Source organism: Diaphorina citri, unplaced genomic scaffold (assembly GCF_000475195.1).
Source record: "Diaphorina citri unplaced genomic scaffold, Diaci psyllid genome assembly version 1.1 scaffold327, whole genome shotgun sequence".
Classification (NCBI taxonomy): Eukaryota; Metazoa; Arthropoda; class Insecta; order Hemiptera; family Psyllidae; genus Diaphorina; species Diaphorina citri.
This window is the reverse complement of record NW_007377762.1, coordinates 200,914-219,294: the sequence shown is the minus strand read 5'-3', so window position 1 is coordinate 219,294 and position 18,381 is coordinate 200,914. Positions and strand designations below refer to the sequence as shown.

Sequence of the window (18,381 nt, the reverse complement as noted above, 5' to 3'; positions counted from 1 at the left end):
AACTGCTTGGGTTCTCTCAGTAGACATCTCGCATGTCATTGTTGAATAAATAGGGAAACAGCAAGCGTTCCATATGGTTCTAGGTCTTTGGTTGTGCTGTTGCATAATGACTTGAGATCTCTGCCGAGGTTTGTATGGTTTGCGTATATTGGAGACTTGGCTGCGGGTACCTGTCACATTAGATATCTTTATAAACACTACTGCTGAAACTTACGTGTATGTGGGATAGGTATATCGTTTTCTCTTTGCTTTCTCCTCTTTGTGGTGGTTCCCGTTTTTTTTTTTTTTTTTTTTTTTTTTTTTTTTTTTTTTTTTTTTTGTTTTTTTTTTCTTTTTTTTTTTTTTTTTTTTTTTTTTTTTTTTTGTTCGCTGATTATACATATACCTATCTCGTCTGTGAGCTTTTTTTTAACCAAAATAAGTAAAAAAAAACTCATTCTTTTGAATGGAGATAGGTATTTTGTTTACTTAAAAACATGATTCTCTAAATGAAATTGATTGACGTAGTAAGAAACACTGTCATCTAATATGATAGATATTATTGTACATATTAGCTAATTCCTAATGCTGTATAAAATATCCTCGTCTTTACGTATATCAATAATGGCAGTTAAAATGTTCCCAGTCGTTATTTGGTACTTAACGTCGCGTTGGGTTCTGTAGGGTGGAAAGTTATCAAGACATATAAAATTGTCCCACTTCCTTGGTCACAACTAGGATTTTGGTTCTGGTAGGAGAAAAAAATCTAGCGAATACATAGTCAGTGCAGTGCATAGTATCCATACACAAAAAGCCCACTCCGAGGCATAGGTGTAGGGGCAAGTAGACCAAAAAGGTGGGTTAAAATCTACGAATTGTCAAAAATCTAAACTGAAGTTCTTAGTTATATAATGAGTAGAACCATATTTTTATCCATTTAATTATGAATTCTAATCAAAATATAATAGCAAAAGTGAAGAACACAAAATTTGAGACAAAAGATTATGATTGTTTTAAAGATTACAGTGCCATATTCTGAATGGTTATACGTTATAATAAATTGTGTTGAAGATATAAGATCAGAGAAGACTGAGGAAGATTTCCTCCTTCTCTATATTGGACATGTTATTGGTTTTCTCCCCCATGAATTTTGACCTTGGATCTTTAATATGTCTAAACTTGTTGCATTACATTTAGCTTTCTTTGTCTTCCAGCAAAATAGAATGGAATTTGTCTTTTGAGGCTTTAAATTCGCACTTCTTTCCATTTACGAAAGAAAACTCTAATCAATATTTGTTCGCAAGAATTTTCACTTTCTTTAAAATAGGTGTTGAGTGGGTAAATCTTCCCTAAGTCTTTCCTTTTGTAAAGTAGATAGTAACAAATAGCTACTAGAGCACTTGTGCAACAACAGTAACACACGAGCATTTACTTACTCGTAATAATGTCTCACATTTCCAGAGCCCAACACTCCTGGCAAGTTCATTGTGTGGTTCCGTAATGAGACCACCCTACTGGTCCTATGGCAGCCATCGTATCCAGCTTCTATCTATACTCACTACAAGGTGTCTATAGATCCTCCTGATGCTCCGGAGAGTGTTCTCTATGTCGAGAAGGAAGGCGAACCACCGGGACCCGCTCAGGCAGCGTTCAAAGGACTTGTTCCAGGTAACTATTTTATGCTTAATTTATTGGGAAAATTACGATTCGTCTCAAATTACCTGAGTGAATATTTTTCATAACCTTATTCACAAAAAAAAAGTTTGAAATTTCCATAGCCCCATTCGCCCATTCCCAGGGACTTTCGACATAGGGCTGAAAATAGGGATAGCGATCCGCACTTTTTTCAATCTCGGGCCAATCTCGCGAGATTCACACTCAAGTTTCATTTCGTATATTTGGACATTTGGACTACTACTACTACTACTCAACTACTTGGTAGCTTATTTAATGATTTCTCCTACAGTCATTTGTAATTACTATTATACCTCGGTGGTGTAGTGGTCAAGGCGCTCGCCTGGTAAACAGGGGCGTGGGTTCAATCCCAGCCGAGGTATGGAATTTTATCCTCAATATAATCTGAGAATTACCACAATAATAGTAGTAGCCTACTGCTGTAGTAAAGGGACTTTTCAGTCCTATACGAGCAGCATAAATAAGCACTATTATTATATATTATTAATTTTCTGATCTCACCACTTTTATAGGCCGACATTTTTGGATAGGAACTTGGCCTTTTTTTCACATTTGTGTTTTTGTGGGGGTTTACTTTTTCTTCAAGAATAGTTTTTAAGACGAATTGGGCGATGATTTTTTTGAACCCTTTTCTGAGACGAATTGTAATACGCCCGATCAATTAATTACTAGCCTCAATAGCTTAGGCTTAGAGATTAAACATTGAACTCGTAATCCGGGAGAGTGGAGTTCGAGTACCAGCAGCGTCATGAAGTTTAGTAGCGTCATTTCGAGGTGGACATTTGTAACAGCTTGGCTCAAACAATAAATCAATAACTTTTCTATATTTATAATATTTAGTTGTAAATATGTAATATTTTCTAGAGTGGAACCCAATACCCCGGAATGTAATTCCGTGTTCAAGTCTGATGGATCATTTTAAGGGAGAGAGTCTCTACTATCATTTTTTCTCCATCGACCATAGTTTTCCCTAAATCTTGCTAAGTGTTAAATAATTAAATATCTAAAATAATCACTATGTCTTGTTTTTCAGGTAGAGCATACAACATTTCAGTGCAAACTGTAAGTGAGGATGAGATTTCCACTCCTACCACTGCTCAATATCGCACCATACCACTTCGACCTTTGTCGTTCACCTATGATAAGGCGTCTATTACATCTAACAGTCTCCGTGTGGTTTGGGAACCTCCCAAAGGTTTCAGGTATATTATGGTTTTCATTATTGAACAAAAGTGAAAAGAACAACCTTACCCTGTATATTGGAAGATACAGTCATACAGCTGTGTTCACACTCGATTTCCGTTCGGACTTAGTGGTGTCTGGCATTAATGATATGAATAATTATAATACGCTGAGTGACCTAATTAAAGCCAAGACCAAACCAAAACCTACCTACTTAGTATTTACAATATCAATGGTAGCTACATCCGAATATTTCATTCGCCATGTCCTGAATTAATCTGCTTAAATTAATTACATTTCTTGGGTTGATTCTCAACTACCTGTCTATTTACATGTGCAGGAAGTTTGTTCAATGTTCCTTGACGTGTCGATCATGAAATCCCTTCCATATTTTTAGATAAGGGTTTTTATTCTTCACATACACATATGACTTTATGTAATTCCATAGTCCGTTCTAAACTTAAATATTGTTCAGAATTCTGGGGTAATCTTGGGATAACCCGTACCAAAGAAGTGGAAATGGTACAGGGGCTTTTTCTGAGAAATCTAGGCGCACGGCAGTGCGCCAGGCCAAGTTCCGGCCTGAGCACGCCAGTGTGTATCTTACACGAAACATTTCGACGCATTTTCACCCCTATCATAACTCCGTTAATTTTCCACGTAATGTCACGAAATTTGGACCATATGTTAAGTTATACATGTTTATTATGCCTGCCAAATTCCGAAGTTCTAGCTTTAACATAAGGGGGAGAAAGAACGGCTTGAAAATCGCTTATTTTACGACTGACTCACTGATTCACTCATCAAAATTATGAGGCACTTCCCGCTGAAAAAAAAAAAAAAAACATTTGAAAAGATTATTCATAGACTTTATAAACACAGAAGATTACCTCAGTATGAAGAACAACTATTTATGTTAGGCCACACTATTTGAAGGCCACACTTGAAGGCCAAGAAGGTTGCTACCAGTAATAATACTACTCTATTTTCCTGTGTTATAGTGAGTTTGACAAGTACCAGGTGTCTATCAATGTGCGGCGTCCTGGCGCCTCTAGTACCCCAATCACCAAGTCCAGAGATGAGCCCACCCAGTGTGATATGAGTGAAGGATTGGAACCAGGCAGAACCTATCAGGTCCTGGTGAAAACAGTGTCGGGCAAAGTAGGGAAAAAAAAAAAAAAAAAAAAAAAAAAAAAACGCGGATCCGCAAATTGCGAGATTGCCATCCCTAGCTGAAAAGCACCGTTATTGTCGCAAAACTGAAACTCAAGTTGAGAAAAAAATAACTCTGAAAATTTGGTCCCATAGAGAAAAAAAATCCCTCATCAATTTATCAAAGCAGCTCGATCCCGCGAAAATATCGTATCAAAGCAGCTTTCTTTTGGTTACAGTATCAAGTTTATTGAGAAGCACGCAAAAAGATGATCAAAAGTAAAGAGGACTCATATTTGAGTAGCCCAGTTCTAAAAGTGTACATGAAAAAGTGGGCTTTTTTAGGGAAAACACGAAAAACTCATATCTTTTGAAACAAGCAGCCGATTTTAATGGTTTTGGTCTTGTAAAAAAGCTAAAATCAAGGGAATCTATTGGTATTTCTGGCAAAGCCAAAAAGCTGCACTCAAAGCAATTTTCGGGAAAAAACAAAGAGACTCCTGTGTTGAAATTTTTAAACAAAACAAAATACTAACATTTCCATGCATATATATATTTTGAAGCCATAATGTTCCTACATAAATATTACCAGGACTTCTTTGAATCCCATGAAAGACAACACCAATATAGTACACGAGAAACACATAATGTTTTTTACATAAAGCTAAATCAAAATTTTGAAGGTGTACCTTCAAAATCAAGCCCCCCCAAAAATTTAGGCAAGAACCGCCTATGACCAAAAACCAAATACACATATGTGCTAAATAGTCCAGATTATAAAATCAGAGCGATATACAACAAATGTTGTTTACTAATGCAAAGGAATTGATTATTATGTCATTTTCCTAATACATATACAACAAATACATCACACTAAATAAAGACGAACAAATAGTAAACCTGAAATTCCACTTGAAAGAATTTTTATTAGATAAAGCATTCTACAGTATAACCGAATATCTTAACTATAAAAATGAAACATGAAATGAAATAAAACAGCTGAATAATATCAACATATTCATATATTTATTTTATATTAGTCATTCTAGTCACATTATCGATTATTGATCTCATTTTATAATAGGTATAAGATTCCATATTGTATATATTGTTCTTAGAATAGGTATCAATATTAATAGGTATAATATCCAGTAGTAGGTACATTTTTTTCTCTTTTCCTTTATCAAGTAATTTACAATTTAGTAGTCTTTCATATTTTTTCTTTTTTCTTTCCTATTTCTTATTCAACCATCTAATTTGACGTTGTACCATACTTTAAATGTATAAGTTTTATGTACAATAAAATATTATTATTATTATTAAAGTTGACTTAATTAGTTATATTAAGGTCAAAGATCCAGTTTTGGTACCGTTAAAAAACTTGTCCCCTTTTGGAACACGCCTTAGGCGTTCTCTACCACCTAACCCTTAGAGCTCCATTATTATGTGGTCAAATACTCAAATAAATGAGGATAAAATTCCATACCTCGGCTAAGATCGAACCCACGCCCCCTTGATTACCAGGCGAGCGTCTTGACCACAACACCACCGAGGCAGGTATATTACCTAAATCTAGGCGCACGGCAGTGCGCCAGGCCAAGTTCCGGCCTGAGCACGCCAGTGTGTATATTACACGAAACATTTCGACGCATATTTACCCCTATCATAACTCCGTCAATTTTCAATGTAATCTCACGAAATTTGGACCATATGTTAACCTACACTTCCTCATTATACCTGCGAAATTTCAAAGTTCTAGCTTTACCGGAAGGGGTAGAAAAAACGGTTCGAAAATCTGTATGATCTGTTGACGGCGTCCTCGATATGCTTATTCCAATTTAGGTCTGATTGTACAATGATTCCAAGGTCCTTCGTGTAGTTCACATGTTTGATAGGTTGATTGTCAATTTGGTAGGTATAGTTTATGTTTGTTTGTTCGTAAATGTTATTTTATTGCATTTCCCAGGATGAAATCTTAATCCAATAGAACCTAGCCAAGTCTGTGCGTTTTGTATGTCTTCTTGTAAAAGTAAACAATCGTCAATAGATTCAATGGACTTAAATATCTTAAGGTCATCTGCATAGAGTTTGAACTGTGAATGTCTTATGTGTCTATGAATGTCATTATAGGTTAAAATAAATAGAAGACTACTCAATTTTGAACCTTGGGCAATCCCGGATGTTGGAGAGAATGTCTTAGACTTGAATATTTTTCCATATTTCACAGTTACCTGTCTGTTTTTGAGGTAGTCCGTGAAGAGTAGGACTAGTGGTTCTGAAAATCCTGATTTTATCAAAGAGTCAATGATAGCGTCATGAAATATTTGATCAAAACATTTAAGAACGTCGGTATAAATAACGTCAACCTGGCTGTGTGTCATAGATTTAGCAGTAAAATCACAGAATTCCAATAGGTTACTGACCGTAGATCTTTTGTTTACAAAGCCATGTTGTTCAGGTGTCACTGTATTAAAAACATGTCTAGAAATAGCAGAATAAAGTATTCCCTCATATATCTTTGCCAACAACAACAACACCAACAACACCAACAACAACACCAACACCAACACCAACACCACCAACAACAACAACAACAACAACTACAACTACAAAAACATCAACAACAGCTCACGGAAAATTTTCAAAAGCTAATGATGTGTGTAAATACACACTTAGAAAAAAGGAGTGAGATCCCCCACAAAAACACAAATGTGAAAAAAAGGCCAAGTTCCTATCCAAAAATGTCGGCCTATAATAAGTGGTGAGATCAGAAAATTAAGGCCAAGTCTGCATTCCCAATTTTTCGTGTCTGCTGAAAATGCTGGATCTCAATTCCTTCAACCTTCTCTCAATTTCAACTTGGCAATGTTTTCCTTTTTTTTCATGTTAATAATAGGTACTGGTACCGTATTTAGGTATTAATTTGAGAAGGAAAAACATTGCCAAGTTGAAATTGAGAGAAGGTTGAAGGAATTGAAAAAAAAAAATTGAGATCCAGCATTTTCAGCAGACACGAAAGATTGGGAATGCAGACTTGGCCTTAATTTTCTGATCTCACCACTTTTATAGGCCGACATTTTTGGATAGGAACTTGGCCTTTTTTTCACATTTGTGTTTTTGTGGGGGTTTACTTTTTCTTCAAGAATAGTTTTTAAGACGAATTGGGCGATGATTTTTTTGAACCCTTTTCTGAGACGAATTGTAATACGCCCGATCAATTAATTACTAGCCTCAATAGCTTAGGCTTAGAGATTAAACATTGAACTCGTAATCCGGGAGAGTGGAGTTCGAGTACCAGCAGCGTCATGAAGTTTAGTAGCGTCATTTCGAGGTGGACATTTGTAACAGCTTGGCTCAAACAATAAATCAATAACTTTTCTATATTTATAATATTTAGTTGTAAATATGTAATATTTTCTAGAGTGGAACCCAATACCCCGGAATGTAATTCCGTGTTCAAGTCTGATGGATCATTTTAAGGGAGAGAGTCTCTACTATCATTTTTTCTCCATCGACCATAGTTTTCCCTAAATCTTGCTAAGTGTTAAATAATTAAATATCTAAAATAATCACTATGTCTTGTTTTTCAGGTAGAGCATACAACATTTCAGTGCAAACTGTAAGTGAGGATGAGATTTCCACTCCTACCACTGCTCAATATCGCACCATACCACTTCGACCTTTGTCGTTCACCTATGATAAGGCGTCTATTACATCTAACAGTCTCCGTGTGGTTTGGGAACCTCCCAAAGGTTTCAGGTATATTATGGTTTTCATTATTGAACAAAAGTGAAAAGAACAACCTTACCCTGTATATTGGAAGATACAGTCATACAGCTGTGTTCACACTCGATTTCCGTTCGGACTTAGTGGTGTCTGGCATTAATGATATGAATAATTATAATACGCTGAGTGACCTAATTAAAGCCAAGACCAAACCAAAACCTACCTACTTAGTATTTACAATATCAATGGTAGCTACATCCGAATATTTCATTCGCCATGTCCTGAATTAATCTGCTTAAATTAATTACATTTCTTGGGTTGATTCTCAACTACCTGTCTATTTACATGTGCAGGAAGTTTGTTCAATGTTCCTTGACGTGTCGATCATGAAATCCCTTCCATATTTTTAGATAAGGGTTTTTATTCTTCACATACACATATGACTTTATGTAATTCCATAGTCCGTTCTAAACTTAAATATTGTTCAGAATTCTGGGGTAATCTTGGGATAACCCGTACCAAAGAAGTGGAAATGGTACAGGGGCTTTTTCTGAGAAATCTAGGCGCACGGCAGTGCGCCAGGCCAAGTTCCGGCCTGAGCACGCCAGTGTGTATCTTACACGAAACATTTCGACGCATTTTCACCCCTATCATAACTCCGTTAATTTTCCACGTAATGTCACGAAATTTGGACCATATGTTAAGTTATACATGTTTATTATGCCTGCGAAATTCCAAAGTTCTAGCTTTAACATAAGGGGGAGAAAGAACGGCTTGAAAATGAAATTTCGTAAAAACTTGAAATTTGGCAGAATGGTAGGTCTTGATGAGTAAATAAAGGGAAAAATCTGAAAATCGGCAAAAGTTGCACTGGGCGCCGCCCACAGGCGGAATTAACCGCTTTTTGACGGTTTTCACTAAACGGTTAGAGATATCGAAAAAGTTATGAGAGTAGACCGCCCCAAAACCATACATAAAACCCTCCCAGACAGTAAAAGGGAAAAATCTGAAAATCGGCAAAAGTTGCACTGGGCGCCGCCCACAGGCGGAATTAACCGCTTTTTGACGGTTTTCACTAAACGCTTAGAGATATCGAAAAAGTTATGAGAGTAGACCGCCCCAAAACCATACCTAAAACCCTCCCAGACAGTTATTTTTATGAACATGCGGTTAGCGGTGTTTTACGGTATTTTTTACAGTTAACGGTATTTCGGCCGCTTTTTTATTGATTAAAGGCTCAGTTAGGTATCAAAAAAGATATTTGCCAAGTTGAAATTGAGAGAAGGTTGAAGGAACTGAGATCCAGCATTTTCAACAGACACGAAAAACTGGGAATGCAGACTTGGCCTTAATTTTCTGATCTCACCACTTTTATAGGCCGACATTTTTGGATAGGAACTTGATCTCTTTTTTACATTTGTGTTTTTGAGGGGGATTTTACTTACAGAAAGTTTGGTCGAGCTTTATCCTATGATGTCTCTCGTGAAAGATTTAAAATCAATACTCTTGAGCAGAGGACTTTTATAGGCCGACATTTTTGGATAGGAACTTGATCTCTTTTTTACATTTGTGTTTTTGAGGGGGATTTTACTTACAGAAAGTTTGGACGAGCTTTATCCTATGATGTCTCTCGTGAAAGATTTAAAATCAATACTCTTGAGCAGAGGGGAGATTACAAAGAGATTTGCTTCATACATAAACTTCTAAACAATATTACAGACTGCAGCTATTTACTTGTATTAATAGATATTATATTTGTACTTAGAACTATTGCTAGACATTCCAGTCACTTTTATCCCACAAGAGGAAACCTATACCCTTTAATTCCTTTGAATAGGTTTATGTACACTTTTAAAAAATAAATTAAAAAAAAAAAATAAATTAAAATTACAATTACTTTAAAATTCGCTCTACAATGCAAGCATGTTCATAAAACAATAATGAAAAAAACATTTTGTTTATTTAAGTCCTATTATTTTAAACAAATTACCTACCTGAAAATCTAACCAATATTTATTATTATTATTTTTTTTAATTAATTGTCGACACTTTATTGATAATAAGATTATACAATAAGCAATTACAGACAATGATACCTATATAAAATACCTATATAGATGAAAATAAGAGTACCTACCTATGTTAAGTTTCCTATATAATATCAGGCCTATTATCTATCTTGTTGTACGAATACATTGCTGCAACTATGGGTGACTTGTGTGCTTGAATGTCTCTAGTATGAGGAATAGAGAAAAAGTCCCCAGTTGGGCAGTTGCGCAGTCTGTTATTATGTACTCTCAAAGATATTTGACTAAGCAGGTAAGCACTATCAATCCTATTACTAATTATTTTCCTTAGAAGATCTATTTGTTTCCCCTTCAATGTTTCTTCAATAGATTCAATTGGTAAGTTGTCAATTAAGGTGTCATATACGTCCCTGAGCCAGACAGGTAATATTCTCACAACGAATGCTTCGTCCCTGAGCCAGACAGGTAATATTCTCACAACGAATGCGCGCCGCCCACAGGCGGAATTAACCGCTTTTTGGCGGTTTTCACAAAACGGTTAGAGATATCGAAAAAGTTATGAGAGCAGACCCCCCCAAAACCATACCTAAAACCCCCCAATTAGTATTTTTTATGAACATCGGAACAACGTTTAGCGGTATTTTCCTGTATTTTTACAGTTAACAATATTTCGACCGCTTTTTTAATTTCGAAAAAGTTATGAGAGCAGACCCCCCCAAAACCATACCTAAAACCCCCCAATTAGTATTTTTTATGAACATCGGAACAACGTTTAGGGGTATTTTCCTGTATTTTTACAGTTAACAATATTTCGACCGCTTTTTTAATGACCAAGTCTTACTTAGGTATCAAAAAGATATTTCACCAACAACAATTATATTATACCAACACCAAGAAGAAGAAGAAGAAGAAGAAGAAGAAGAAGAAGAAGAAGAAGAAGAAGAAGAAGAAGAAGAACAACAACAACACCAACACCAACAACACCAACACCAACAACAACAACAACAACAACAACACCAAGACCACCACCAAGACCAACAACAACAACACCAACAACACCACCACCAACAACACCAACAAGACCACCAACACCACCACCACCAACAACACCAACAACAACACCACCAACAAAAAAAGCTTGCAAATAGCTAGATAATAAGGAGATCTGTACTGAAAATTTTGGTTTGTAGCGAAGAGTTCATTATGTTTGCTAGTGGTCGTTTCAAGGCTTCACAGCATTTCTTAGAAACTGATGGAGGGGAACAACAACAACAACAACAACAACAACAACAACAACAACAACAACACCAACACCAACAACACCAACAACACCAACAACAACAACAACACCAAGACCACCACCAAGACCAACAACAACACCAACAACACCACCACCAACAACACCAACAACACCACCAACACTCCTTACATCTTCGTCTGATATGCTATCAATATGTAAGAAATTATCTGTCACTTGGTTAAAATTAGGGGAATACTGAGATGGGGTGTCTAAGATCGGATAAAACAAATAAAAGTTCCAGAATTCTTTACTGTTGGTTTTAATCTTATCTGTTATTTGATCTACATATGATTCATAATCTCGCTTTATTTCTTTCTTTATTTGTTTCCTTAGATTAGCGTATTCCGAAAGTTGATTTGCACTTTTTCTTCTAATTTTTCTCAGACGTTCTTTTTTCTTGAACATTTTAACTGTGGCGTATTTCCACCATTTGGGAAATTTATGTTTCTTTTTTATTTACTGTTATTTTTGGAATGCACTTTTCGAACGTTTTGGTCAATTTTTCATAAAATATAGATTTATGTTTCTTTTTATTTACTGTTATTTTTGGAATGCACTTTTCGAACGTTTTGGTCAAATTTTCATAAAATATAGTTACCTTTTTTATTAGTGTCAGTCTCAGTTTCTAGATTAGACCAATCTATGTCATTTAATTCATTTTTCAAAGCATTCATGTCTGCCTTATGAAAGGCAAAAGCTTGTGAAAAAGTTTAATTATTTTTACTACTGTCATCAGTTTCTAGATTAGACCAATCTATGTCATTTAATTCATTTTTCAAAGCATTCATGTCTGCCTTATCAGTTTCTAGATTAGACCAATCTATGTCATTTAATTCATTTTTCAAAGCATTCATGTCTGCCTTATGAAAGGCAAAAGCTTGTGAAAGGGTTTCATTATTTTTACTACTGTCAAAATCCATGTTTCTTTCCAAGGCAACATTAATAACAAGTGGAGGGTGATTTCTATCAGGTTTTACAAGTCCTTTTTCTTCTTCTATCTCAATTGTTATGTGCTTATTTCTTGAAATTTTGTATTTATTCAGGTTCGTCAGAACGAGATCTAAAGTTCTGCCTTTATAGTTATAATTTATATCTGCCTTATGAAAGGCAAAAGCTTGTGAAAAGGTTTCATTATTTTTACTACTGTCAAAATCCATGTTTCTTTCCAAGGCAACATTAAAAACAAGTGGAGGATGATTTCTGTCAGGTTTTACAAGTCCTTTTTCTTCTTCTATCTCAATTGTTATGTGCTTATTTTTTTTTGAAATTTTGTATTTATTCAGGTTCGTCAGAACGAGATCTAAAGTTCTGCCTTTATAGTTATAGATTGAAGAATTATGCGATTCAAGATCCAAGATATTCAATAGTTGTTCAAGTGCTTTTACTTTGTTGCTTGTCTGTGCTAATTCTGGGTTTGTCAATTCCGGGATATTGAAATCACCGATAAGCATGTTTTTTTCTTGTAAGAGGTCATTGCAGCTGTGAAGCTTTCTCGGTGAAATATTCTATAGTGTTAGCTTTATTTGGTGGACAGAAATAACATCCACAGAGATAGACTGTATGCCCAGAAATAATCTAGGCGCACGGCAGTGCGCCAGGCCAAGTTCCGGCCTGAGCACGCCAGTGTGTATATTACACGAAACATTTCGACGCATTTTTACCCCTATCATAACTCCGTCAATTTTCAATGTAATCTCACGAAATTTGGACCATATGTTAACCTATACTTCCTTATTATACCTGCGAAATTCCGAAGTTCTAGCCTTACCGGAAGGGGTAGAAAAAACGGTTTGAAAATCGCTAATTTTACGACTGACTGACTCACTCACTCACTCACTCATCAAAATGTTGAGGCACTTCCCGATGTCGTAGAAACTTGAAATTTGGCAGGATGGTAGGTCTTGATGAGTAAGTAAAGGGAAAAATCTGAAATTCGGCAAAAGTTGCACTTGGCTCCGCCCACAGGACCCCTATCATAACTCCGTCAATTTTCAATGTAATCTCACGAAATTGGACCATATGTTAACCTATACTTCCTTATTATACCTGCGAAAATCCGAAGTTCTAGCCTTACCGGAAGGGGTAGAAAAAACGGTTTGAAAATCGCTAATTTTACGACTCACTCACTCACTCACTCATCACTTTGAAACTTTTCACACTAATAGAGTCCCACATAGTAACCATGCATGGCAAGTTTCGTTGGTCCACATCAAAATAAATAGTGTGGGAGCTAGAGCGAGTTGAAAATGGTTACTTTTCATACTGACTCACTCAACCAGAAGATTACCTCAGTAATGCAGAACACTATTTATGTTAGGGCCACACTCATTGAAGGCACCACTTGAAGGCCAAGAAGGCTTGCTAGCCAGTAGTAATTACTACTCTTTTTCCTGTGTTATAGCCGAGTTACAAGTACCAGGGTGTCTATCAATGTTGCGGCGGTCCTGGCAGCCTCTTAGTATCCCAATCACCAAGTCCAGAGATGAGCCCACCCAGTGTGATATGAGTGAAGGATTGGAAACCAGGCAGAACCTATCAGGTCCTGGTGAAAACAGTGTGAACGCAAAGTAGCCAGCTGCCTGCCGCTGTCAATGTTACTCTGAGTAAGTATGGTTTAGGGTCTGTCATCGGTTCAATCTTCGTTTGGGCTGTGTGATTTGGACTAGACAATGTCTACTCCTGTTTTATTTCCTTACAACTATTGTACCCGTTCTTGTTACCCCCCCCCCACACACACACGCCGGGGTCGCGCTACGCGCTCCTATTGGCTTGGTCGTTCGTTTAGAGTCATTAGAGATGAGAGAAGAAGAAGAGGGAAAAAAAAGTAGGTCCACACATCCATTTACAGGCCTAATCGGCGTACCTGCGCAGAAAGATGCGTGGTAACCTATTGCGAGAATCCACCAAACTTTCTTGGTGAGTATTGATAGTTATCTGCGAGATCTGAGTATTCTGATGGTCATACATCCGGTGTATGAGACTATCAGTACTCGAGAATTGACCGTAACATAAACTACATTACTATAACTTATACTATACATACACTATAAACATAAACGTTTATTGTATAAACTTATACTATAAACTACTATGTACATACAAATGGTATATGTTTATAGTATAACCTTATACTTGTATTTTTCTACATTCAAAATATTTTAACTAAGGGGCACGATTAATGCCTGAGGAATTCTCTTCCATCCCCTTAATTATAGACTAAAATAATGGATATTGTGTGATTTATTTTATTTTATTTTATTTTATTCATTACAGAACCGTTACCTGTGTTAGATCTGACTGCTGTGATGGACGATAAAACTGGAGACCTTTTTATTTCCTGGAAACCTGACAACGCAAGCTATCAAGATATGTACAAGGTAAACTATCCATATTGCGTTGGTTGGAAGAAATTTCTTATACCTTCGAATGGTGCCAGATTTCCATAAAATCTATTCTTCTAGAAGAAGAACATCAAAAACAGTTTTTAATGGGTTTCTTAGGTGATTGTGATAATGGTAGTAAGGTTCGCATCTTTTATTAGTCTGCACCATCCGCCTTAAGCCGGCCACTCACGATGAGTTTAATCTCATGAATTGAACTCATAAGATATCTCATGAGATAAATCTCATCTGATCCGATGCTCATACACGATGAGTTTTCAAGTGAGTTTCCATAAGATCTACACAGTGAGTGCAATGGATTCGTACGATTAGGACATGGCTCTTCTCGGAATTACTTTCGTAATTTTACAAAAAATAGAAATAAAAAAAAGCGCAGACAATGGTGTAAAGAGTGGCTGAAGAAACGAAGTGAATCTTCACGAAACGAGAAAGAAAAAAAAAAAAAAAAAAAAAAAAAAAAAACAAAACAAATAACGAGAAACGAGAAAAAAAAAAAAAAAAAAAAAAAAAAAAAAAAAAAAAAAAAAAAAAAAAAAAAAACAAAACAAATAACGAGAAACGAGAAAAAAACTAGCACTTCTATCTGATCTGACAACTTAACTGATGTCTCGTCTCCCCCCACACACCATCAGGTTCATCTCATGAGATGAAAATATTGAAATTTAATTGCCCATGAGTTCATCAGATCAGTTGAACTTATCTGATAGAAAATAGCCACTAACGATAAGTTTTAACTCATGAGATAAAACTCATCGTGAGTGGCCGGCTTTATGTTGTAGGTATCCGGATATTCTCACTTACATATTTCGCACAAAACTACACGTACCTATAGATTATCGCGACACGTACTTTTTTCGGTTAATACAGACGCAAAAATAGTGGCAATATCCTGATATCTTAAACTTGAGTCGGATGGTGCAGACCAATAAAAGATACGAACCTTACAACGGAAATTTACGGAAATTTAATAAAATAATCAATAACAGTGCATTAAATGACTTGAGTTTCTGCCTTAAATTCTTATAAAAAATTCGACATTAGGAATAAATGAAGAAGACATTTCACATTATGGCTTTCTTCATAAAAATGTTTTTGTAAAATTCTAGATCTCCTACGTGGAAATAGAAACTCTGAATGGTGACAGCAATCAAATGTTTGTAGACAAGACTGAGTATGTGCTGGAATCCCTGTTACCAGGAAGAAAGTATTCCATAAATGTACAAGCTGTCAGTAATGGCATGGAAAGTAATGGAACCAGCATATTCCAAGTGACACGTAAGTGCATAGAACTGATACTGACTGTCGGTCAATATTCTAAAGCAGGGGTTTCCAACTAGCGGCCCGCGGGCCGCCAGACCATTTTTGTGGCCCGCGAAGCTTTTCGGGATGTGTACAAACTTACGTAAATAATATTTTTCAGTTACAATTAGGAGAATACTTTTTGAAAAATTTCACCTGTGGCGCTAAAAATTCGATCTGACTGCATTTCTGAAAAGTCGTGGCCCGCGAAGGACCTCTCAATGTAGCATGTGGCCCGCATACACATGGAAGTTGGAAACCCCTGTTCTAAAGTATAGGGCATGGGTCAACTGTATGAACAAAGCCTCTCCAAATCTCCACCATTGTTGAAATATTAGTAATGAAAAAATGGATTTATTATTATTTTATTTATTATTAATGTAATTTATTATTATTTTGCCTAAACACCCAACACATGCCTAGGCACATTGGATCTTAAAACAAAGTATCTTGTTTAAAAAAAAAATATGGGAATCGAATATGAGACTTTCTGAGCAAGTACGTTACCACTGGACTGACCGTGTTCTTTTAACATCAAGTATGTACGAAAATTGATTCCTGTTCCAGGTCCCTCCTTTCCCATCATAGAAGACTTACGCCCCATAGAGTTCGGATTAAATATTTCCTGGAAATCTGACGTCAATTCGCGCCAAGACAATTTTGAAGTTATCTACAACAGGAATGATACAAGTAAGTTGAACCCAAAGGTAAACTTTGACTAAATACTGATTTATTCTGTTTAGCTGTATTTTGACGTTTGTCTCGCTTCGTGCAAACTGTACCGCCACAAAAACACAATGTAATCGACGTAATAATGTAACATAAACATAATGTAATCGACTGAAGTTTTCGATGGTCAAAACACGTTTTGAGGTCACAATGTCAATGGAAAACTATAGCACCTCATATTTATGAAAGTAGTAGTTCTTACTTATATGATGACCTCCTACTTAATGTCGATCGTAACCAGAATATCTTGTATAGAAAATAAAAACCTAATTTTGATTTTAAATAAAATATGAAAAACGTCTGCTTTATATATCAAAATCAAAAATCAAATCTCAAATTCTTTGTGGTAAAGCGTTACTTTGTTGCTTGTCTGTGCTAATTCTGGGTTTGTCAATTCCGGGATATTGAAATCACCGATAAGCATAATTTTTTCTTGTAAGAGTGTTCACGCCATGTGACCAGTCTTAATTTAAATTCCCTCCAAACCTATAACCTTGAAAATGTCATCAGGAGATGACGAAACATGTCGGCTCCTGTAGGTTTTTTAATTTTATGATTGTTTATCTCTTGTAAAATAAAATTACTTACAGTTTCCAAAGTTACTAGTCAAGTGAAGACGTTGTTCTTTTACCTATACTAATATGTTGCTACTTGACAGATTGACTCTCCTAGAGAAGTATAACCTATAAAATCTGTCATATGATTATTAATTTTGACACCTCTTTGTATGACATCTCATTGCAAGGAGGTATCTAGTGTGGATATCACAACATTACTAAGTGCCTCCTTTGCAATCAATTTCCATATTTCAATAATCTTTTTACACTGGTAATGCCGCCACTGGTTGCCACTCGAATCAAGTAGCTACTCAATTGTCCTCACGAGGCTGAGTGCACCCCGAACTCCAAGCCCAGAGCCGAAAAAAACCTCGGGCCGCCGGGAATCGAACCCGGGCCTCCTGCGTGCAAGCCAAGTGTGATACCCACTCGGCCAAGGAGGTTGCTGGCTGCTTTATATATTTTTCCATAAAAACGTTCAAAAGGGGAATAAACGATACTGTTAGATTGAAGCTAATAGTGTAAGTACCAATCACTAGTTACCCATTATGAAAGGTTCGAGACTTTCATATGCCTCTAACAAGTTTGGTCTGTTTCAGTAACTGAGGATCCGATTACTGTGGTGACAACAGATTCTAAACTTCTACTGGAGAACTTGTATCCTGGTGCTGGATATAGTATTCAAGTGTTTGCTATTAGTCATGGGCTGCGAAGTGAACCCCATGATTACTTCCAAGCTGTCTGTAAGTGTTATTGTCCTTTTTTTAACAAAGAAATTGTTGCCTTTTTTAGTCCGTCCTTCCTTTATTATTACTAATAATAAAAGGTATTGTGGGGAGGTTCCTTCTCTTCTCTGCGAAATTGGGGATGGATTATAGAGTTGAGGATAAGCTCTTACCTTGTGAATGTGAGTCTCTCCGCTGGATCCCCGGGGATGATATACGTAAACTTCACCGATGTTATTGTAGGTAGTGTTAACTGGAGACTGCCGGGTCCGAGCTTAATATTTGGGAAAAGTGTAAGGGAGAGGAGAGAGGCAGAGAGAGAGATCGTAGCTACAAGTTATGTGCCATTTCTAACCAAAACTTACATAGTGGCGACGCAACAACAATCACAAATTCCAATCTGCACTTCTGATCAGAATCCTCATCTATCTTACACAATAAGAAAATACTACCTATGACGGGAATATGTTCATTGGTGACAGTACATAAATTCCATTTTGATTTGATAATATGAGGCATAGTCTTATTTGGAAAAAACCTGGTCGACCTATATATCAAATTAAAGGTCTTTTTACCAGGATCACGAAAATGGTGGTGCAAATTTTGTCT

At 36.2% G+C, this 18,381-nt stretch overlaps 1 protein-coding gene across 1 annotated transcript in view; it reads left to right on the top strand.

Moving 5' to 3' along the window:
• LOC103507589 (tyrosine-protein phosphatase 10D) overlaps positions 1-18,381 on the top strand; it is a 48,379-nt gene that overhangs the window by 6,255 nt on the left and 23,743 nt on the right. The window contains 11 exon segments of the mRNA XM_026822414.1: positions 1,441-1,647; positions 2,708-2,876; positions 3,858-4,017; positions 7,203-7,209; positions 7,599-7,760; positions 13,463-13,586; positions 13,630-13,664; positions 14,335-14,438; positions 15,569-15,737; positions 16,329-16,451; positions 17,647-17,790. Of these exon segments, the coding sequence (XP_026678215.1) occupies positions 1,441-1,647; positions 2,708-2,876; positions 3,858-4,017; positions 7,203-7,209; positions 7,599-7,760; positions 13,463-13,586; positions 13,630-13,664; positions 14,335-14,438; positions 15,569-15,737; positions 16,329-16,451; positions 17,647-17,790 (1,404 nt within the window).